Raw genomic sequence first — 22,684 nt, forward strand, 5'->3', positions numbered from 1 at the left:
GAACATTTAAGCGGTTATTGGATAGGCACATAGAGCACACCAGGATGATAGGGAGTGGGATAGCTTGATCTTGGTTTCAGATAAAGCTCGGCACAACATCGTGGGCCGAAGGGCCTGTTCTGTGCTGTACTGTTCTATAAATTGTCCTGGTCCCTCTATGCCGACACTGTAGTTAAGAAAGCTCACCAACACCTCCACTTTCTCAGGAAGCTAAGGATATTTGGCATGTCCATTACAAATCTCACCAATTTTTACAGATGCACCATAGAAAGCATTATTTCTGGTTGAATCACAGCTTGGTATGGCTCCTGCTCTGTTCAAGACAGCAAAAAACTACGAAGGGTCCTGAACGAAGCTCTTTCGACCACGCAAACCAGCCTCCCATCCATTGACTCTGTCTACACTTCACGCTGTCTCGGCAAAGCAGCTAGCATAATCAAGGACCCCACGCACCCTGGACATACGCTCTTCCACCTTCTTCTGTTGGGAAAAAGATACAAAAATCTGAGGTCACGTACCAAACGACTCAAGAACAGCTTTTTCCTTGCTGCCATCAGACTTTTGAACGGACCTACCTTGTATTAAGTTGATCTTTCTCTACACCCTAGCTATAACTGTAACACTACATTCTGCACTTTCTCTTTTCCTTCTCTAAGCTTTGTCTGTATAGCGTGCAAGAAACAATACTTTTCACTGTATACTAACACGTGACATAAGAAATCAAATTAATTTATAAAAAGAGAGGCAGTGGTCCTGTCCCAACACTGATCCCTGAGGAACCTATATACATACACCTTCCAACAGTCCAAAAAACAACCGTTCACTGTTACTCTGTGCCCTGTCACTCAGCAAATTTTGTATCCATGCAAAAAAAGATACCATTTCTAATTTTAATTTTCTTAAAAACCGGGACCCTCTTAAGACAATGGAAACTGCCCAAACCGCTACAATACACAACTGCATCACACCAAATGGAATGAGAAAAAAGACACTCCATCCCCGGGAGTGTTAATGACCCTCCAACCGCAGCAGACATGAACTAATAGAATTTCTATGAAATATAAAGCCAGCAAAGTACTTTAAGGGACTGATTACCAAGCAGGAGAAAGAGAAGTCCAAAGACAACGCTGTGCTTAAACAAGCTGGTGTAGGTGTGGGTGTGCCCTCTCTGTCTCTTTCTCAGAAATATTGTGTCTGGATTTGCAAAGTAGCCATCCAGAGAGAAGTCTCACTGCAAACCAAGATCTTTTGGGAATAAATTATGAAAACCTGCTCCAAGCAACTATATAGCCAAGAAGACAACTGAACAAAATAGACATATTGAGAATCATTTGATAAACAATGAGGTAGCAAAAAATGCTACTTAAGTTTATGCGAACTGGTGCCAACGGTGTACCATTAAAAATTCCATACGCTCCAAAAACGGCAGGACCAGATGTACATCAAATTTGAACAGCATATGCAGCTCACGTTTGATGGGTGAATGGGTGAGATTATGCTTGAAAAGCTTCAAAAAGTAATGCTCCTTGAAGAGTTCAAAAATTCACTCCTTGCCCTATAAAAATACACAAAAGGGAGCAGTAAGTGACAAGGGCCAGGCAGGCAGCGACCCTAGCTGATGATTATGAGTTTGTCCACAAGCCCTCATCCCAAAGGAAACCCTTCCCTATTCACCCCCAATAGCCTGAACAGGATACGTGGGAGAGTGATAGAAAGTCGAGCACCCATGGAAGAGACAAGATGGCTGGAAAGACAGAGACCTGACGCCTCAGGCTCGAAAAGATGGAGCTGAGAAGAGGAGGAGAGAGGCCCACCTGTGTGTTTCTATTGCCATAAAGTCAGACAGCTTTGCCCTGATTGCTGGATAATCAGGGCCTTGTTTTAAGACTGATTAAATTGGATATCCTAAATTAAAGAATTGGGCATATTAAAATCAAACACAGTTCAAACCTCAGGCAGGCCAAACTTGATGAAAGTCAAATATACAAAGACACAGGAACATGTCTGGGCCTGGCCCATCAACCACTCATCAAAGATCATTGCACTCTACTGAGACCCAGCAGGAGATCATCGCACTCCATTGAAATGCACTGGCTTATTGTTAGAAGTGATGTGGAGATGCCGGCATTGGACTGGGGTAAGCACAGTAAGAAGTCTCACAACACCAGGTTAAAGTCCAACAGGTTTATTTGGTAGCACAAGCCACAAGCTTTCGGAGCGCTGCCCCTTCATCAGGTGAGTGGGAGTGCTGTTCACAAACAGGGCATATAAGGACACAAACTCAATTTTCAAAATAATTATTTTGTGTCTATATGCCCTGTTTGTGAACAGAAGTCCCACTCACCTGATGAAGGGGCAGCGCTCCGAAAGCTTGTGGCTTCTGGCACCAAATAAACCTGTTGGATTTTAACCTGGTATCATGAGACTTCTTACTATTGTTAGAAGCCCAGATCGGGCCAGACTTTCTGTCACCTCGAGTTCCTGCAGTGACCTTATCTGGCAACAGGTTACATGTAAACAACAGCATGGGGATGGACAGCTGGGAGCGGGCCCCGGTGTCCTGTCAGCAGACATCAAGAAACCCACTGGGGATTGGAACCCCCTCCTGGGACCTCATTGGCCGGAAAACAGAGTTTCTGGAAAGGCAGGGGAATAAAGGTACACATTTCAGACACACCAGCGGCGAAGACTCGACGAGGGACGTGATCTTGACCATCCAGAAGACTGACCAGAGAAGGAAGAAAGGAAGAAGCTGCCATCGAGACTCACCTTCGTGACGACGGACCAGAGGGATTCAGAGAATCGGGCCTGCAGTTTAAGCAAACCATCTTTGTGGGTAATATACTTGAATCCGGGGTATCCTCTTATTTTATGTGGGTAATTTAAAGGTTGATTAGTGTTATTATTAATAAACTTATTGAACCTTTACTTGTGTTTGTCCTTTGTCCATCTTGCAAATATGGGCACTGGGGTAAAACCTTGGAGGACGCAAACTGGTCGAAAGTATCTGAGAATTAACAGGTACAACACAGGGAAAGGATTTATTAGGGCACATAGACCCTGTGCAGTGAAATGGAGTTAAGCACAAAACCGTAGCAGAATAGGCTTTGGCTGCGACAGCAGCAGCAAGCCCCTGTAAACACAGCCCTGTGAGTGTAGGTGAGTTTAGCAAAGTCCGAGAGTTACAAATGTTGTGTGTCAGAACGAAAGTGTCCCCATTTTCCCATTTATTAAACTGAATTCAAATTTCCCCCTTCTGCCATGGTGGGAATCAAACGCGTGCTAGCAAAACATTGCTGGCAAAAGGTATCAAGAGAGAGTACATGGCCTTACCTTTATACAGGGTGCACCCTGAGTGCAACCTTATTAAAGGACCAGTATCCATGGGAGCTGTCTCCATTTTACCTGTGGATGGGGCAATCTGATTCCTTGGCAATGACACAGAGGGACCAAAATTGGTAGCGTCCTCAAGTAGCTTGGAAGAAGCCAAATGAGGTCAGCATGACAGAGCAGCTGCAGGAGAAAATCCCTGGCCTTTTTCCTGACTGCATTGTAACCCAGTCCATAGCCAAACAAACCCCAGCGGATATCAAACCGGCAGAGCAGACGAATGAGCATGCCATGTGATTATACAAAACCTTTTTCAGGAATTTAGAAGGATGTAATGAGTAGGTCTTCCTTGGCTGCAACTCAGCAAGCTGACCCATGCTAAAGTGCTAAGAAAGCTAGGACAGACTACCCAAACTGGGTAGAAAGTCACAGATTGCTATTATTTTTAAAATGAGGTGCAGATAAGGAGGATAGACCTGTAGACGAAGAGTGGACATGATCCACCAGATTGTGGTGCCGCCGAAATTCCAATGGCAGTGCAAATCGGTATACTTAAAACCCAAGCCTGCGTTAGCCAGCATTTCCACTGACCTCACCTCCGCAAAGATGTGGTAAGGTTCTGCAAAAGCTGCCCACACCAAAGAAGTGGGTAAACGGCAGCATGCACCTCTGATTCTTATACCCACCTGCGGGGAACCCATCAAGAAGGTGCTAGTGGCACTCCTGTCGATAGTCTATAATACATTCTTATTATTATGGATGTGGCTACCTGATATTGAGAAACCATTCCTCTAAGAGCTATCTGCCAAGATAGTAGAGGAAGGATTAACACATTTCTTTACCTTGACGTAGGGTGTCCATTGAGATCCAGTTGGGTCAGGGCTCAAATTCTATATTCAGAATATTCCAAGAAGTCTTGGATAACCTAGACATAACCCAGCTAAATCCTCAGCATACTACCCACAGTCATAAAGAGTTTTAGAACAGATCTTAAAACCAATGATCAGAGTATACTGTCACGCCAACTGTTTTTATCCGTTTGTACAGTAAGAAGTTTAACAACACCAGGTTAAAGTCCAACAGGTTTATTTGGTAGCAAAAGCCACACAAGCTTTCGGAGCTCTAAGCCCCTTCTTCAGGTGAGTGGGAATTCTGTTCACAAACAGAGCTTATAAAGACACAGACACATTTATCCGTTTGCCCAGAGACCACTAAATGAGTCCATCAGGTTCACTCCTTTTGAATTAGGAAGACAACTGAACAAAACAGCTGCAATATGGAATTACGGCACTGAGACCAGCCAAGAAACAGCTAATAGTATACACCTTTGGTCTCATAAAATTTAGAGTTCATAGGATAAAGGGACATTTAAAAGGAATGTTATGACCGCGTGAGGAGGGGTGACACTCCCCTACTCTCCCAATCCAGGTTTGACTGTACCAGTGTCTGGTGGGTTTTTTTCATGAGTGTACGAAACCCTTAAGCCTATCCTCTTATTCTGCCATCATGTGGCCTACACGAATGTGAGAGATGTATAAACCGTAATTGTGATTTACCTAGTCTTTTTAAGATTCAGGAAATAGCTTCAATAAATTTATCTTATTCTTTGTGTGATGAAACTGGAATACTTACCTCAGAAGTTGGAAACTCCAGTATGGAGCCAGCCTCAGGCTTTCTGCGCATGTGTTGGTCGGGAAGTGGCCACACATGCACAGTTAGTGTTTGATCCATTCTTCTGGCTGGGAACTGACCCTGCATGCCTGTACTCTAGAGAGGAAGTCAAAAGGCACAAAAAAAGGTCAGATGACCTGGAACTGGAGCATCATTCCAGAGAAGGTGTCTCAGAAGAAAGCCCCAGACAGGGACAAAGACAGGGATTAGAAAGAAGGACCAAGATAGAAGTCAAGTTGAAAGAAAGGCTGAGAGAAATAGGCTCTGAATTAAAGAGGAAGTCTGTTCTCCGCAGCTTTTTCTTTTTATTCGTTGATGCGATTGGGCATCACTGGGCCAGCATTTATTGTCCATCCCCAGCTGCTCATGAACTGCATGGCTTACTAGGCCATTTCAGAGAGCATTTTTAAAAGTCAACCACTTTGCTGTGGATGTGGAATCACATGTAGGCCAGACTGGTTAACAATGGCAAATTTCCCGCCACCAGTGAACTAGATGGGGTGTTATAACAACAATTGACAATGGCTTCATGGTCATCATTTGACTTGTAATTCCAGATTTTTTACTGAATTCAAATTCCACCATCTGCCAATCTCCAGAGCATTACCATTGATTTCTAGCTTACTAGTGCAGTGACAATATCACTACACCACCACATCCCATGAAGAAAAATGTGCTAGGGTGAAGCACAGAAGATCCAGGGAGACAGCCGAATCATAGAAACATAGAAACGCGACAATGCAGAAGCAGGCCAGTTAGCACATTGAGTCTGCACCAACTCGCCAATGGAGCATTCCACCCAGACCCTATCGCCATAACCCCATGTATCCTCCCTAATCTACACATCTTGAGGCACTAAGGGGCAATTTTTTTTAGCATGGCCAATCAACCTAATCTGCACATCTTTGGACTGATGGAGGAAACCGGAGCATCCACACAGACATGGGGAGAACGTGCAAACTCCACAGAGTCACTCAAGGCCGGAATTGAACCTGGGTTCTTGGTGCTGTGAGGCACCAGTGCTAACTACTGTGTCACTGAGCCGCCCAAAGGTTGGTAACTCTGTGCTGCAGACCATAGGGTCAAAGGTAGCCCTTTGGAACAGTGGTGTTCTGCTTGGCACGGCCAAAGATCTGAAAACATGCTTGGAAGGTGATGTTCAAGTATACTCGGAGATCCAGGGGAAAGAAATCACGAAGACAAGATTGCAATCATGGAGATGGATCCTTGTTGAAGTTATCCAAGTGGGAGTGACATTTGGAGAGAATGCCAAGGTGAGTTCTTCAAAAGTGGAGATTGCAAATCCTCATGAGAAAGACAAAGTTTCCATGAGGCTGGTTCGTTCACAATGTGAAAAACATCTAGGTGGGTTGTTGAGCAACCCATGGAATCTGCTTTGGCTGCATCTGTTATTTACTTTGGAGTTCACTAATGATTTGGATGAGAATATAGGAGGCATGGTTAGTAAGTTTGCAGATGACACTAAGATTGGTAATCTCCAATTACAACGGGATCTTGATCAATTGGGCCAGTGGACTGACGAATGGCACATGGAGTTTAATTTAGACAAATGCGAGGTGATGCATTTTGGTAGATCGAACCAGGGCAGGACTTACTCAGTTAATGGTTGGGGAGAGTTCATAACAAAGAGATCTCGGGGTACATGTTCATAGCTCCTTGAAAGTGGAGTCACAGGTAGACAGCGTAGTAAAGGCGGCATTCGGCATGCTTGGTTTCATCGGTCAGAACATTGAATACAGGAGTTGGAATGTCTTGAAGTTGTACAAGACATTGATAAGGCCACACTTGGAATACTGTGCGCAATTCTGGTCACCCTATTATAGAAAGGATATTAAACTAGAAAGAGTGCAGAAAAGATTTACTAGGATGCTACCGGGACTTGATGGATTGAGTTATAAGGAGAGGCTGGATAGACTGGGACTTTTTTCTCTGGAGCGTAGGAGGCTATGAGGTGATCTTATAGAGGTCTATAAAATAATGAGGGGCACAGATCAGTAGATAGTCAATATCTTTTCCCAAAGGTAGGGGAGTCTAAAACTAGCAGGCGTAGGTTTAAGGCGAGAGGGGAGAGATACAAAAGTATCCAGAGGGGTAATATTTTCACACAGAGGGTGGTGAGTGTCTGGAACAAGCTGCCAGAGGTGGTAATAGAGGCGGGTACAATTTTGTCTTTTAAAAAGCATTTAGATAGTTACATGGGTACAATGGGTATAGAGGGATATGGGCCAAATGCGGGCAATTGGTATTAGCTTAGGGGTTTTTTAAAAAAAAGGGCAGCATGGACAAGTTGGGCCGAAGGGCCTGTTTCCATGTTGTGAACCTCTATGACTCTATGTGGTGTGTCTGACCACAGTTTGTCTGTTAATTTACATATAACTTATACTCTAAGTATCAGATAGATATTGTAAATTGTTTTATCATTCTGAATTTGTATATAGCTATGAAGATATTGCTGGAGTAAAGGAACAGTATGACTTTCTTGTGTTGATATTGAGATCTTTCCAACCTTTACGTCTGGCGTAATATATAATTAATGTTTTATTGTGTGTGTTAAAAGTTCATCAGCAGATTCCTATGAATTTGTTCAATGACCTTCCTCCACGGTTTCTAAAAAAAAGTTAGGATCACTCAAGCCATGTTTCACTCTGGGATCTGACTTGTTTAGTATGATCAACTGGGATCATGAATTTGTTTAACATAAGAAAATCTATCTGACTAATTCTTTATAATCTAAAAGTGTAAATAGTGGGACTTCTACAGAATTCTCGAAGCTCAATATCTCTAATTCAGTTTTAAAAATCCTGGTACAGTCAGACCTGGATTGGGAGAATAGTGGAGTGTCATCCCTCCTCACGTGGTCATAACATTCCTTTTAAATGTTCCTTTAACCCATGAACTCCAGATTGTATGATAAGCTTGTCACACTGTATCAAACTGGGTTTAACATTTGCAGTTCTCCAATCCTCTGCATATAGAAAATGATGGTCATTTGCTCCACAAATTCTACCCTTACTTATTTCAATGTCCTTGGAGACTTCTCACATGGTCCTGGTGATTAACAACTTAAATACAGCCAGCCACTTAAATATTTCCTCTTTATGACTCTTTAGCCCATCCTACATTTCAACCATTTCTTCTTCCACTATGAAACATAGAAAATAGAAGCAGGAGTAGGCCATTTGGCTCTTCAAGCCTGCTCCGCCATTCATTTTGATCATGGTTGATCATCAAATTCAATATCCCTATCCTGCCTTGCTCCCATATCCCGTTAGCCCCAGGAGCTATATCTAATTTCTTCTTGAAATCACACAATGTTTTGGCCTCAACTACTTTCTGTGGTAGCGAATTCCACAGATTTACCACTCTCTGAGTGAAGAATTTTTTTCCTCACCGCAGTCCGAAGAGGTTTGCTCCTTATCCTCAAACTATGACCCCTAGTTCTGGATTCCCCCACCATCAGGAACATTCCTTCTGAATCTACCCTGTCTAATCCTGTTAGAATTTTATAGGTTTCTATGAGATCCCCTCTCGCTCTTCTAAACTCCAATGAATACAATCCTAACTGACTTAGTCTCTCCTCATATGATAGACCTGCCATCCCAGGAATCAGCCTGGTCAACCTTCGCTGTACTCCCTCTATAGCAAGAACATCCTTCCTCAGATAAGGACACCAAAACTGCACACAATATTCCAGGTGTGGCCTCACCAACATTTGCAGTAAAACTTTCTGTTCCTATACTCAACTCCTCTTGCTATGAAGGCCAACACACCATTTGCCTTCTTTACTGCCTGTTGTACCTGCATGCTTACTTCCAGCGACTGATGCAGGAGGACAGCAAGGTCTCACTGATATCTACCTCTCTCAATTTATATCCATTCAAATAATAATCTGCCTTCCTATTTAACCTCATATTTATCCACATATGCCCTCTCACTTTCAGTAATGTTTCCCAGACCATCATAGCCAATTCATGTCTCATACCATCATAGTTACCTTTATTGAGATTCAGGGCCCTGATCTCAAAATCAACTACATCACTATGTACCTTGACAAAGAATTCTATGATTGGAGTATCACCTTTTTGGGCAAAGACAGATGTGAAGTGCTAATTTAGAACTCAGCCATGTACAAATCTCCTTTTAAGAAAAAATGGTCCTTCTCTATTGAGCACAGTTTTTGATTGTGTCATCTGCCTGACACCTGCTGATATATACCATTTTTCTATTCCATCTTACTTTTTATCTCTTTCGTCATCTTGGAAACTCTGGATTTCTTGGCACTACCTTTTCCCGTCATGGGAATGTACCTTGACCGTACAGTGACTATCCCCTCTTTAAAGGCAGCCTGTTGTTTCACTAGTTTTGTCTGCCAATCTTTGATTCCAATTTATCTGGGTCAGATTCATTCTAACTCCATTGAAGTTGGCCCTCGCCAATTAATTATATTTCACCCTGGATTGCTTCTCGTCCTTTCAAATACGAAATAGCTTTATATTTATTAGATCTGTATTATACTAACTAATTTAAATGTGTTTTAATTTTTTTTAAAGAATTCCAAACATAGCTACAACATTCTTACATTTGTGCATTAATGGAAAAATACTAATTTACACACTTTCCTGTAGAGTGCATTTCCAGCCTCACCCCAGACCCAACAACCCAGAGCCTCAAAATGCTATCGGGCCTCACATCCTTCCCATGTGACAAGATCACCTTTTCTCATTTTTCAACATCTCATATGCCTTTCTTCTATTTATACTTTGCTTTATTAATCTCAGTGCAAGACCTTATTTTCCTCACACCAAGAATCCTCTTCACTGCGTTGTCCAAGACTAGGACCACTTCCCATATATCACAGGTCAGCTCCCACTTCACCATTGTCTGATCTCACACCTCTGCTTCTGACTTCCCACATCCTACTTCTCCTCTCAACCACTGCATGCTCTAGAACTCCAGGGACAACTGATAGATCGTGAAATAAGAAAAACAAGCTCCACAGAGACTTGGATCAGGTGACACAAACAACAGAGAAGACAATGGATTGAAAGGAAGAGAGAAACAACAATGTCTCTGTTGACAGCGTTCCCACCTCAAGTCAAATGGTTATGTACCCAGATCTTACTTCAGGGACTTCAGCACACAATCCAGGATCACACTCATGTGCAGTACTGAGGGTGTGCTGTATGGTTAGAGGTGTCACCTTTCAGATGAAATATTAAATAGAGTCCCCCATCCACCCATAGCACTACTCAGGGAACCTCTCCCTGAAATCTTGGACAATACTTATCCCTCAACGAACATTAATAAAACAGTTTATATCGTAGCTGGTCAATATTTCACAGTTGCTTGGAAGAGCTTGTTGTTCACATTTGATGCCAAGTTTTCCACATTATAACAGTAACTACACTTCAAAAGTAAAGCACTGTAAAGCAACTTATAGAGTTCTACATAGAACATTACAGCGCAGTACAGGCCCTTCGGCCCTCGATGTTGCGCTGACCAGTGAAACCAAACTTGGGATGTGCTGGGTGAGGAATGGCACCATATAATTGCTAGTCTCTCATTCTTTAAAGACATTCAGGCCAAATCAGTCTTTCTGGTGATTACCCTAATGCAAGCAAAAGGTTCTAATGAAATGCGCCCACACTGTTCCTAAATCCTTTTGATGTCTTTTTTTTCAACTAGTTATCTAATTGAAGGTTGACAATTTATTTTTTAACATCCAACCTGAAAGTTAATTCCACAACTTCACAACACTTCAAAATGTTCTTCCTGCCTTCTGGTTTAAATCTCTGAAATTGCTCTTTTAACTAACTAGAAAAGTCAACACTCTGACTTACCCCATTAACTTTCTGTATTTGTGTTCGTTCCAACTATTGCTCTAGCCCTGGGTGGCAATTTCTCCTTTCCACTTTACTTTAACAGATTTGCTCTTCATCAATCTAAAAAGAACTGTCTTCAAGGGCGGCATGGTGGCACAGTGGTTAACACTGCTGCCTCACAGCGCCAGGGACATAGGTGACTGCCTGTGTGGAGTTTTCACATTCTCCCCATGTCTGCGTGGGTTTCCTCCGGGTGCTCCAATTTCATCCCACAGTCCAAAGATGTGCAGGTTAGGTGGATTGGCCATGCTAAATTGCTCCTGAAGTGTTCAAACGTGTTGGTTATGTAGTAAATGCGCACTGTAGGGATTCTATGGATTCATATTTTACACAGAGGGTGGTGGGGGCCTGGAATGCGCTGCCAGGCAAGGTGGTGGAGGCGGACACACTGGGAACGTTTAAGACTTATCTAGACAGCCATATGAACGGAGTGGGAATGGAGGGATACAAAAGAATGGTCTAGTTTGGACCAGGGAGCGGCGCGGGCTTGGAGGGCCGAAGGGCCTGTTCCTGTGTTGTATTGTTCTTTGTTCAATTTGATGTTCTAGCTTTTTAATTGAAACTTAACACTCATCATATTGCAAGCATTGCTCCCAAAGCACTCAACCACCTTTTAGCTTATCTACCTCTTTTATTTCATTATTAACAAAGAGCAAGGTGTTGGCAGATTATAAATTTACTATTTAGGACAGCAGTGCTATACACAGAATGGGAATTTTATTTCGGCGTAGGAATTCCATTCATTTTATTCAGTTCTCTCTCTCTGTTACAACTGATGGATGAATGGACTGCCTATCATCAAAATCTCCCAGAGCAATAACTGTGTTAATATCTGTCTAACCTGACTGATGTTTCCATTTTATTGTCACATGATCTGTAAAACACCTAATGCAACTAGCCCTTTTTTAAACTAAAAGAACTCTTTGGACCATGTCCTCTTCTTGTCTGTATCAACCCTCTCTGCCACATGAATTATGCAAAGTTTATTTTATCAATTTTACCACTTGGTCTCCTTTCTTGTCTTTTATTTCTCTCCTAAGCATACAAGATCTCAATAGGTTCATTTACCATTCTTGTCCAGTTTGGAGGCTGTGATGATACCAATTGAGACTGGTAACTTAAAAAGATTTGAACTTCCAATTAATAGCTGAAAGAATGATAAACCAAAGATTTCAAGTTTTAAAACTTTTACCGTAACAAATGGCCCAAACAAAATTATTGACAATCCCTGTTTTTGTGAACAGATTATACTTTAAACGTTAGAAAGCAATATTTTCCTTTTATACTTATCGCACACTGCACCCTCCAAGGAATGACAGTCCTTCTAGCAAACAGATCACAAATGCTCCCAGCTTCCAATGGGTTCGCATTTCCCCATTTTGACGAGTATTAACTTCAAGTGGCCACCTCCAGATGTTCCCTTAGTTTCCTGAGAATTTTTCCAAATCTACCACCAGCAGTGGAGCCTGTCCCAATGATACTTCCCCTCTGGCGAGGCCAAGGGTGGATGTCACGGAATCCTCAAAAGACATACAGGTTGCATCTTTGATTAGAGACCATCTCCCACCTGCATCCTGTTGTGGTGATTCACAAAACCAAGGAGTCACTTCTGTCTGCTGTCCACACCAAACTATATGATATTCATTGAATGGTAGGGAAACATGTAACTCTACCTCAAAAATCCTATCTTCCACAACCTTCCATGGCAATATGAATCACTTAGATCTTGTATCTTGGTAGAAATGTTAATTAGCTATTCTTGAGTGCCAAACCTTCTTTCGTCTTGGAACCAAATAGTTTAAACACAACTGTTTATAACCCACCATTCTAACACCTTTCTGGGCCTTTGGAGACTCTCAGTCACCAGGTTGCTGCCATTGCCTCTAAGCATAAATATCTTGCACTTTCTTCTCAGTAAAACAATCTAAGCCTCCCTTTCGTCCTTAATCACCCCGGCTTGTCAAGCACACTTCAAAACTGGTCATATTACCCCATTTTACCTTAAACAAAAGACAAAGTTCCAAAAAGAACCAACACAACAACGTTATTTCCACCTTAAACTAATTTTGTAAAGTACAGTGCAAGTAATATTCCAATATATCGAAGGTCTGAAATCTTCCAGCATAAGTAACTGATATAATATTAATTTTGTTTACTTTGTTATAAGCATTTGTTATTTCAGTATGTTTCCTCTACTGCAGCAATAAACAAACAACTGTATCATTTCAGCTTTCGTGGCACCACAGCAACTGCATTCTAGGGTCATCCATGATCGATACAACACCAGCTACAAAGAAGAAGATACAAGAATGTACAAATAAAAACACTCGTGGTCAGGAATCAAATCCCAGGTGCTTTCATGCATAGCAATTAACCATCATTGGCACAAAAAAATCTAAAACACGAAGACATTAAGTTTAAATGCCAATATAATAAGTCCTGATTTAGCATTCAGTGGCAAAGATCAATTTGGAAAATAGCATCTCTTTAACTCAGGTACAATACATTTTCCAATCTTTAAATGTGACTAAAAATTATAATTTGCAAAACTCTCAGGTACATATCATACCTAATTAGATGAGGAAAGATCTGACTCTTAAAGTGTTAGAAATCGCTGAAAAACACATCAGCAAAAAAAAAAGTACCAGCTCATATTCTTTTTGTTCTCTGGCTGATTTTTCATCGTAAGAAGTCTCACAACACCAGGTTAAAGTCCAACAGGTTTATTTGGTAGCAAACACCATAAGCTTTCGGAGCGCTGCTCCTTCGTCAGATGGAGTGGAAATGTGCTCTCAAACAGTGCACAGAGACACAAAAATCAAGTTACAGAATACTGATTAGAATGCGAATCGCATTCTAATCAGTATTCTGTAACTTGATTTTGTGTCTCTGTGCACTGTTTGAGAGCACATTTCCACTCCATCTGACGAAGGAGCAGCGCTCCGAAAGCTTATGGTGTTTGCTACCAAATAAACCTGTTGGACTTTAACCTGGTGTTGTGAAACTTCTTACTGTGTTCACCCCAGTCCAACGCTGGCATCTCCACATCATGATTTTTCATCAACATTTAATAAAAGACCATACCAAACATTCTTGACCTGAAATAAACCAATAAATTTCAGATGCTACCCAATCTTAATGACAAGTCACGTGGACTTGCATAGTCTTTGCACAAATATTCTAAGCATAAGGACAGCTTTATACCAGACCATTCATCTGTGATCATTATTAGGGAGTTTAGCATAAGGATTTCATTACAAGAAAACATTCAAAAGTGAAAGGCTTTGGATGTTTCTGTGCAGATCCCTGCAAATAACAGAAGAGGTAGATAAAGGTGGTCAACAAGGCAGATTGGATCCCTTTATTGGCTGAGGAATATATAATAGCAGGGAAGTTCTGCTAAAATTGTATAAAACACTAGTCAGAGCACAGCTAAAGTACTATTTACAGTTGTGGTCATCACATTATAGAAAGGATGCGATCACACAATAGCAAGATTGTCCAATCTCCTTGTGTGAAGCCAGTGAGCAAACTTCAGACTAATAGGTTTTGGCACAACATTAAACATGATTTTTTTTTAAACTGAGTCATGAAAAAAAAACAACTTGCTGAAGCAAAAAAACTGACAATTGATCATTTAAAAAAATGAACAATTAATAAAAACGGTCATTAGAGCGCAATAGAGAGGGTATACGAAAGAGGGTGCACAAGAGAGAATAAGTGAGCGAGTGAAACAGTCTGTGTGTGTGTCTCCTGCTCACTCCCAGCCTCCAGCTGCCCACTTACTCACCTCACCCACCCTAAGAGTGGGTGTAGGCATGTTGATGTATGTGTGGGTGAACCAGACATGCACACACAGCTGCCAGGCCTGGGTGGTATGGAGATTAAAATGCTGAGGTGGTTCACAGTAGCTGTGAAAGTATCAAAACTCTTTCCCCAGCCTTGTCAGGTGCCCCATATCCTGCAGTCACTGCAACTTCTCTCTCCCCCACACTTGCCCCACCCCCACCCACCTACTTTCCAACTCCCATCAAACAGTCTCTCTCTCTTTCTCATGCGCACACACACACACACACACACACTCGCTCTCCTTCCCACCTTCCAATCCCCAGCAGGCATTTTCTCTTCCCGCTACCGACTCACCCTCCAATCCCAGGCAGGTAGTCTTGCTCTCTCCCCACGAAACAATGCTTCATTTCCCCCATCCCTCAACATCAACAAGTTGCCTCTCTCCCTCACCAGCTATCTCACCACTGCTAGTGTTCATTCAGGCCTCTGGCTGAACAAAGCCAATCACCTTCCCACTGTTTGTTGCTACTCTAATCACAGACTGTTTTGGCTGCTGCATTTTATGCTCACTTGGGAGAGTTTGGAAGAGCAGCTCTTTGCGGAATCTTTCACTTGCACTTAACTGTAATTTGAACACTAGCTCTGAAGGCTGGATATAGAGACACAACAGACAGGATTGTGATCCACAAACAGTTTATTGGACAACCCTGTCCTCGAAGGTACAGAAGAGATTTACAAGAACATCGCCAGGAATGGAGACTTTCTTTAGATTAGTGGGCATGGAGAGGTTAAATTAGCAAAGAGCATTCCCTCTATTCCCTCCCAATAAGAGAGAATAATAATTGGCAGTTGAGGAGTACTTTTTTATCTTTTTGAATGGATGATGGGGATCTGGAACTCACTGTCTTAAAGGAAGAAAGAGGGAAAAGTCTTCATTGCATTTAAAAAAACAGTTGCACAGTCACGAGATGTCAAAACCTACACGACTTCAGGCCTGGAGCAAAAAAAGGGATAAAATTGGATAGCTCTATTTCAGCCAGCATGGGCAAAATGGGCTGAATGCTCTCCTTCAATGTTGTAATTCTATGTTTTAGGTAATATATAGTCGAGGTTATGAAGACATAGAATCCCTACAGTGCAAAAGGAGACAATTCAGCCATCAAGTCTGCATCGATTCTTCAAAAGAGCATCCCACCCAGGCCCACCTCCCCTGTCCCATCTCCACAAACCTGTGTATTGATCATGGTCAATCCACCTAACCTGCACATCTTTGTGCTGTACTAGCGGAAACCGGAGCATCCAGGAGGAAATTCACTCAAACAGGGAGAATGTGCAAACTCCGCACAGATGTCACCTAAGACTGGAATTGAACCTGGGTCCCTGGCGCTGTAAGGCAGCAGTGCTAAACACTGTGCTACCGTGCCGCCCGATAACATCTGTGGAGTTGTTTCTCTCTTCTGTCGCTCTCAATGCTAAATATTGTTATGACCAAGTTAGGAGGAAGGAGTGAATTGATTTCTTTGAGTCACTCCTGAGTTGGTTATAACAGGGTTTGAATTTAAAAATACATTGTCAATTCAATATATAAACTTAACTCCTTGGTAATTTGGAAAATTCTCTCCTCCTAAGGTTCACAAGACTCAGAAATGGTATCACCAAGATATTGAGCAATCCAAGCAATCACTGTTCCTCTCTTGTTGATTTTGCTGAAGTTTCTACATGATATAACAAGGCCACTCTCACAAATGTTTTGTAGATTCTTTTCAGTTTCAGCAGTAATTTTCTATCCCATAACACTCCACTGCACTTCTTCCTATTTCTCCAAACAGAGCATCTCCGCTGCCTAATTTTATTTCCATATTTCCATCTTCAACCACTACTGACCTGGGGTACTTAAAACTATTCACTTAGAACAATTGGTGGCAAGCTCCTCCCAGTACATTAATATCAATGCTGCCGCACTGCGATAGCTTCAGAGTATTTTAAAAGTATTTTCTTTGTCTTTCCTGGAACACTGGCCATTTGAGAGTTGACAGGGCCTGGTGGGGAAAATGCTTTTCAGCCATCAGACACTGGCCAGAATTTTACCGCCACGCCGGAATCGGGGTGGGCCAGGCTTGCAGAACGGAATTCTCCGTTGACCTTGGGCGGGATTTTACGAGCCTCGCCCAAGCGAGGTCATAAAATCCCAGCCACTGTGTCCAGTTTATCACAGTTGATTTTGCAGGAGTTTTGCCTGGAATGCTTGTGCAGCTGCCTTCAAAGGCACAAGAACTTGTTCGCCAGTCTTCCCATTGAATCTGGAAAATGTGTGAAGGCATTGCTGATGGAATTTCTCTGGTGCTGTTATGTATCACTGCAGTGTAGGAGTGTGCTACAACAACTGCTCTGTTCACTAGGACTTTTGTTGATTTACAGAACATAGCAGAAGGTGAAAGCCATTCAGCTCATTGAGCCTGCTCCACAATTAAATATCATAGCTGATCACCCCCTTCAATGTGTTTTTCTCTCACTATTTTATTCCCATGTCCTTTTATGTCATTAGTATTTTGAAATTTGTTGATCTGTTTTAAACATATTCAATGACTGACCCACAACTCTCTAAGGTAGAGATCCATAACCCTCTGTTCATCTCCATCTTAAGTAGTTTCTCCTTCACTTTGAAATTGTGTCCTAGATTCTACACACCCCAAAAAAGGGTAACATTTTACCTGCATCTACCCTTTCTACCCCTCCTAGTATTTTGTAGATTTCACTGAGACCATCTCTCATTCTTCAAAACACTAGAGATTTTCCTTTATCTCTATCTTTGTGGTGGTAGAGTAGAAGGTGACAGAAGGGTGGTAGAGGCAGGTTGCCTCACATCCTTTTAAAAAGTATCTGGATAAGCACTTGGCACATCATAACATCAATGGGCCAAATTCAATTCCTCATTCCCCCTAGTCCCTTGGATCTCTAATTGTGGGAGATTTCTTGTATCTTCCTCAGTGAAGATAGACACAAAATAATGATTTAGCTGCTCTATAATATTCCCTACTACAAATAATCCTGAATCTCTCTGTAATTGACCCATAATTGTCTTAGCCAAATGTTTCTTTTTTATTTACCTATGAAACCTACATGGGAACCTACTATTCTCCCTTTATCAGTTGATTGGTCCTTCTTTGCTGTATTTTAAAATCCTCAGGTTTACTACTATTCTGGCAACTATATATTATATATATCTTCTTTTAATCTTATACAATCCTTAACTTCCTTTGTTAGCCATAGTCATTGGCCATTGGGGGTTTTGTGCCTTGAACGAAGGCATAGTTGCATAATTTGTTATTTTTCCCAATGTACATCAGCCAATTTGCCCATCATACTGTCATATTTTCCTTTGCTTAAATTTAGCACCCTGGCTTCAGATTGAACTACCTCACTTCCAAATAAAATGTCTTTGGCAAACACTCGACCATAGTCCATAGATGGCCGAGTGGACGTAGCAGATCCAACGTTGGATCTCATCGTCCATAATGACATTTTGAGAGAGGTGGTTACCAAGGTATGAAAAGTGCTCAACATATTCCAGATTCTGTCCTTCAACAGATAAAGAAAGTGGCATATTTGACTGGCCAGGTCTGGGCTGGAATTTTGCTTTTAAGCAAGATTCAAGGATAGCGTTCGTTATGTCAACTATCAAGACTCCAAATTGCTGCTGTCACCCTCCTGGGAGGGGCAGCTGAAGGAACAAGCACAGGAAACACCTTCTACTGGAAGGAAAGAATAACAGCGGTCTTTGTGTCCACTGTGTTGGTCTGGCTTTCCAGAATAGGATCTTGGATACACTAACAGAACTCCAGAGTTGCATAAATGAAAGGTTCATGACATTTCACCCACAGCTAAGCCATACTCAATATGCCACCATCGACAGCCTCTTCTGTCAGAAGAACAAACACAAAACCACACGGAGGCATCACAAATTGAAGCATCGGCATTTCTTGGATTATGTCATAGTTTGAGTCAAAGATCTAAGTGATATCTGTATCACTCAATCCACACAGATCCTGGACTGATGCCTGCTGGACGGATCATCGACTTGATCAATTGCTGGTGACATCCACCGAGCACCAAGAAAACGCAAAAACCAAAAGTCCAAGAGGAAGAAGATCAATGTCACAGCCCTAAAGCAGCCCGACCAAAGAGAGGAATTCCAAACACAGTTCACAACTAATCTTGAAATTCTTCATGTAGCCAACTAAATTTTAGAACAGTGGGATCAAATAAAATCAGCTGTACTAGTGTCCAGACCATTGGGTTTGAGCATAGTTGTCACCAGGACAAGTCAAATGAAAACAATGCTGAAATATGAGACCACCTGGAACAAAAATGTGCAGCCTTCGTTGCCTGACTTAACAACGCAAAGTCGCAAATCAAGAATGTAGCATTCCAAAAGCTCAAGGCTGACACCCAAAGGCAAATCTGGAAGATAAATGACTTGTGGTGGAAAGAGAAAGTCTGAGAGATCTTTTCCCATTATGGCATGCTCAATTTATATCAATTGGAGAAACAACAGATTTTTGATTCTAAATATCAAAAAGGAAAAGTCCCAACTCCTAAACCCTACAATAAGCCTCGTAACATTATTAAACTACATGGCCCCCAATTCTGCACTACTGTTATAATTTATTTATCCACCCTACCTACTCACCAATCTGCAACATCTGCAGTGGCTGCAGTCTGACCTGTCATACTTCACCCATTGTGTACTTCTGAGAGGTTTTGGGTGGGTCTGTCTGAGACAATCATAGTTTCAATATCGAGCACTTTTCATTTTAATGCCTCCTCCTTAGACAGTGAGCTGTTTCAATGAATCTCTGAATAATAGGAAATGTTCCTCTCTTCAAACTTCCCCGAGGGTGTCTTGTTGCTTTCGCACCTTCGCCTTGCAAGGTGGCCTCACATTTTAGTTTGTTCTGTCAGATTTTAAATTGCAAAATTTCCAATCAGTTGACTGTGATTCCTTGTTTGATTCCCTCCAGCCAGAGGAAAGAGCATCCTGCATCCAGTTTGTCCTGCCCTGACAGAATTTTATACTTTTCAAATAAATAGCCTCTCATTCTTTTAAATTCCAGTGAATCCAGATCCAATCTTTCCTCATATAACAATCTTGCTATCCCAGGAATCAGTCCGATTTAACTTTTGCTGCACTCCCTCTGACAAATATGGAGACCAAAACTGCCCACAATACTCCAGGTGTGATCTCACTAAGGCTCTGTACAGCTGCAGTAAGACATCCTTGCTGAAAATTGCTGTCCCCTTGCAATGAAAGCCAACATAACATTAGCCTTCCTAGCTACTTGCTTATCTGCATGCTTTATTTCAGTAACAGGTGTACTAGGACACCCAGATCCCTTTGTATGTCAACATTTTCCAATCTATCGCCTTGTAAATAATACTCTGACATTCGGTTTCTCCAGCCGAAAGGGATAACTTCACATCTACCCACGTTGTGCCTCATCTGCCATGTTTTTGCCCACTCATTCAACTTGTCTAAATCACCATAAAGCCTCTTAACATCCTCCTCATTCTCACCAATTTCTGTGTCATCAGCAAACTTGGAAATATTACATTTGGTCTGAAGAGACTTGAAAAAGTACAAGCCAATTGTCACTGATAGTGACACATAACTAACATTAGCACTTGAATTACTAATAAAAGTATAAATGGAAACTTACAAAGTTTTGCATTCAAATGACAATGTGTCACCAATTTTGCATCCTAAATCCTGTGATTGCCATTTTTGGTCACCAAAAGTGACCTAAAATGGTAATCACAGGATTTAGGATGCAAAATGTTAAGAGGAAAAATATGGAAAGAGCAAGGAATTTGAATTAAAGACCTACAATGTAGATTCTGCACAAACAAGATAGATGAAAGAAATGACTTATGTACTGAAATTTATGAATTAGAAAAGTCAAAAACACAGATACCCACGGATGATTGGTACAGATGGGTGGCACGGTAGCACAGTGGTTAGCACTGCTGCTTCACAGCTCCAGGGACCTGGGTTCGATTCCCAGCTTGGGTCACTGTCTGTGTGGAGTTTGCACATTCTCCTCGTGTCTGCGTGGGTTTCCTCCGGGTGCTCCGGTTTCCTCCCACAGTCCAAAGATGTGCGGGTTAGGTTGATTGGCCATGCTAAAATAAATTGCCCTTAGTGTCCTGGGATGCGTAGGTTAGAGGGATTAGTGGGTAAATATGTAGGGATATGGGGGTAGGGCCTGGGTGGGATTGTAGTCGGTGCAGACTCAATGGGCCGAATGGCCTCTTTCTGTGCTGTAGGGTTTCTAAGATTCTAAGATACTAAAAAAGCTCATACTTATAATTTTGGTGCTGAATAAGTTAGCAGTTTTACAAATAGGGGCTTCATTCGCTACCAGCGTGCACCTGAGGAATTGATAACCAGGAGTCTCAAACTACACACTTCCTTGTACCATCTGCTCTATGATAACTTGTCACGTTTATTGACTCTTAAATAGCCCGTTCTGACAGCAATGCTGGCCTACACTTTCCTGAACAAATCTATTAAATAAAGAAAAGACATTTGGAAATTTTGCAATATGTCGGTCCCTTTCAAATGTGTAAGTAACCGTTCGCTGAAAAGTACAAGTTTAATATTACAACACCCTTGCTCTGCCATATATTAAGCAACTATGCTGCCAGTTGAAGCGACTCACCAGATGTAGAAGTCATAATTCAAGCAATATAGTTGAACAGTAACCAATAAAATATACGGGATACACAAGACCAAAAAAGGCAAGATATTTTCAGGTGGTCCCGGTTTCCTCCAGAAGTTACAATGCACACTTTTGATATCCGCTAACAACTTCCAGCACAATTTTCAGGGTTCAAAACAATCAGCAGGCTAGATTATTTCAGCATCTACCGGAGCAAACAAGTTAAAACGTGTATTGTTCAGCAAGGAGGCAATTTTGAACATTTGAAACCTCAATCTGCATGGGGTAAATAAAAGCAAGAAAATGAGTTTCCGGCTATAAGTGGTCAATGAATTTACACTCCTGTTGCGGGCAACAAAGGCAGCAGTTTTGCATTGTCCTCTTTGCATTAGTTTTGTGTTTACAACTGCTGGGATCCAGGTGTGATGACGAGGCCGCGGCTCTGTTTCTTTGTTCTCGGGGAAGCTTCCCTCCCTCCCCCCCTTGACAAGCCCCTGGGCCGCTGCCTGGGACAGGCCATCTCTCTCTTGGTCACTACTCACTGGTTAGTCGGAGGAGCCGTCAGCGGGATCTCCACTTCTTCCTCTTCAAACTCATGGCCGTCGAAAGAATCCACTTCGTCGGGGGGCAAGGGGAGGGCAGGGGCGCCGGAGAGGGGGGCTGGGGCAGCAACGGCGCCTACAACAGTCTCCGAGAGGAACGGGCCCCCAGGCGGCGATGCCGATGATGGGGAGGGGGATGATTCGGACTCGACGGGCCGCAGTGAGCCCAAGTCCGACACTTTCTGCGTCGGAGTCTGGAAAACGACCGTCTCCCCATCTCCGCCCGGAGCCGCCACAGGCACAGCCGCCGCCAGCAGGCATTCATTCCCCACTTCCGCCGCCATCATGGTCACAGCCCCGCTCACAATATGGGAACGGGGTGTGTGCGGAGGGGGAGAGGCGAGAAAGAGAGGAGAGAAGAAACTTTTATCTATATAAAAACATACGACAGGGTTCGGTGCGGAAGGTGAAAAGGCAACTTTTACTGAAGGAGCGCTCAGCGGAGGGGAGAGTTCATGACTTCATCTGTCTTCCTTCCGTCAGTCAGTCAGTCAGTGGCGGGGGAGGGGGTGGGGGAGATCGCAAAAACCACTGGCTCACTTAACTCCGGGGGGGGGGGGGGGGGAGAGGTCGATCACTAACTCTGGGGGGTGGAGGAGAGCTCGATCGCTAACTGGGGGATGGGGAGAGTTGATCACTAACTCGGGGCGGAGAGAGGTTGATTACTAAC

At 42.5% G+C, this 22,684-nt stretch overlaps 1 protein-coding gene across 1 annotated transcript in view; it reads right to left on the reverse strand.

Moving 5' to 3' along the window:
* Nucleotides 1-22,510, reverse strand: part of LOC144495025 (ras GTPase-activating protein 1-like) — a 196,163-nt gene extending 173,653 nt beyond the window's left edge. The window contains exon 1 of the mRNA XM_078214823.1: nt 21,955-22,510. Within this exon, the coding sequence (XP_078070949.1) occupies nt 21,955-22,301 (347 nt within the window). The 5' untranslated portion in view covers nt 22,302-22,510. The remainder of the gene's footprint in view (nt 1-21,954) is intronic.
* Between the last annotated feature and the right edge of the window lie 174 nt (nt 22,511-22,684).

This window comes from Mustelus asterias, chromosome 6 (genome assembly GCF_964213995.1).
Source record: "Mustelus asterias chromosome 6, sMusAst1.hap1.1, whole genome shotgun sequence".
Classification (NCBI taxonomy): domain Eukaryota; kingdom Metazoa; phylum Chordata; class Chondrichthyes; order Carcharhiniformes; family Triakidae; genus Mustelus; species Mustelus asterias.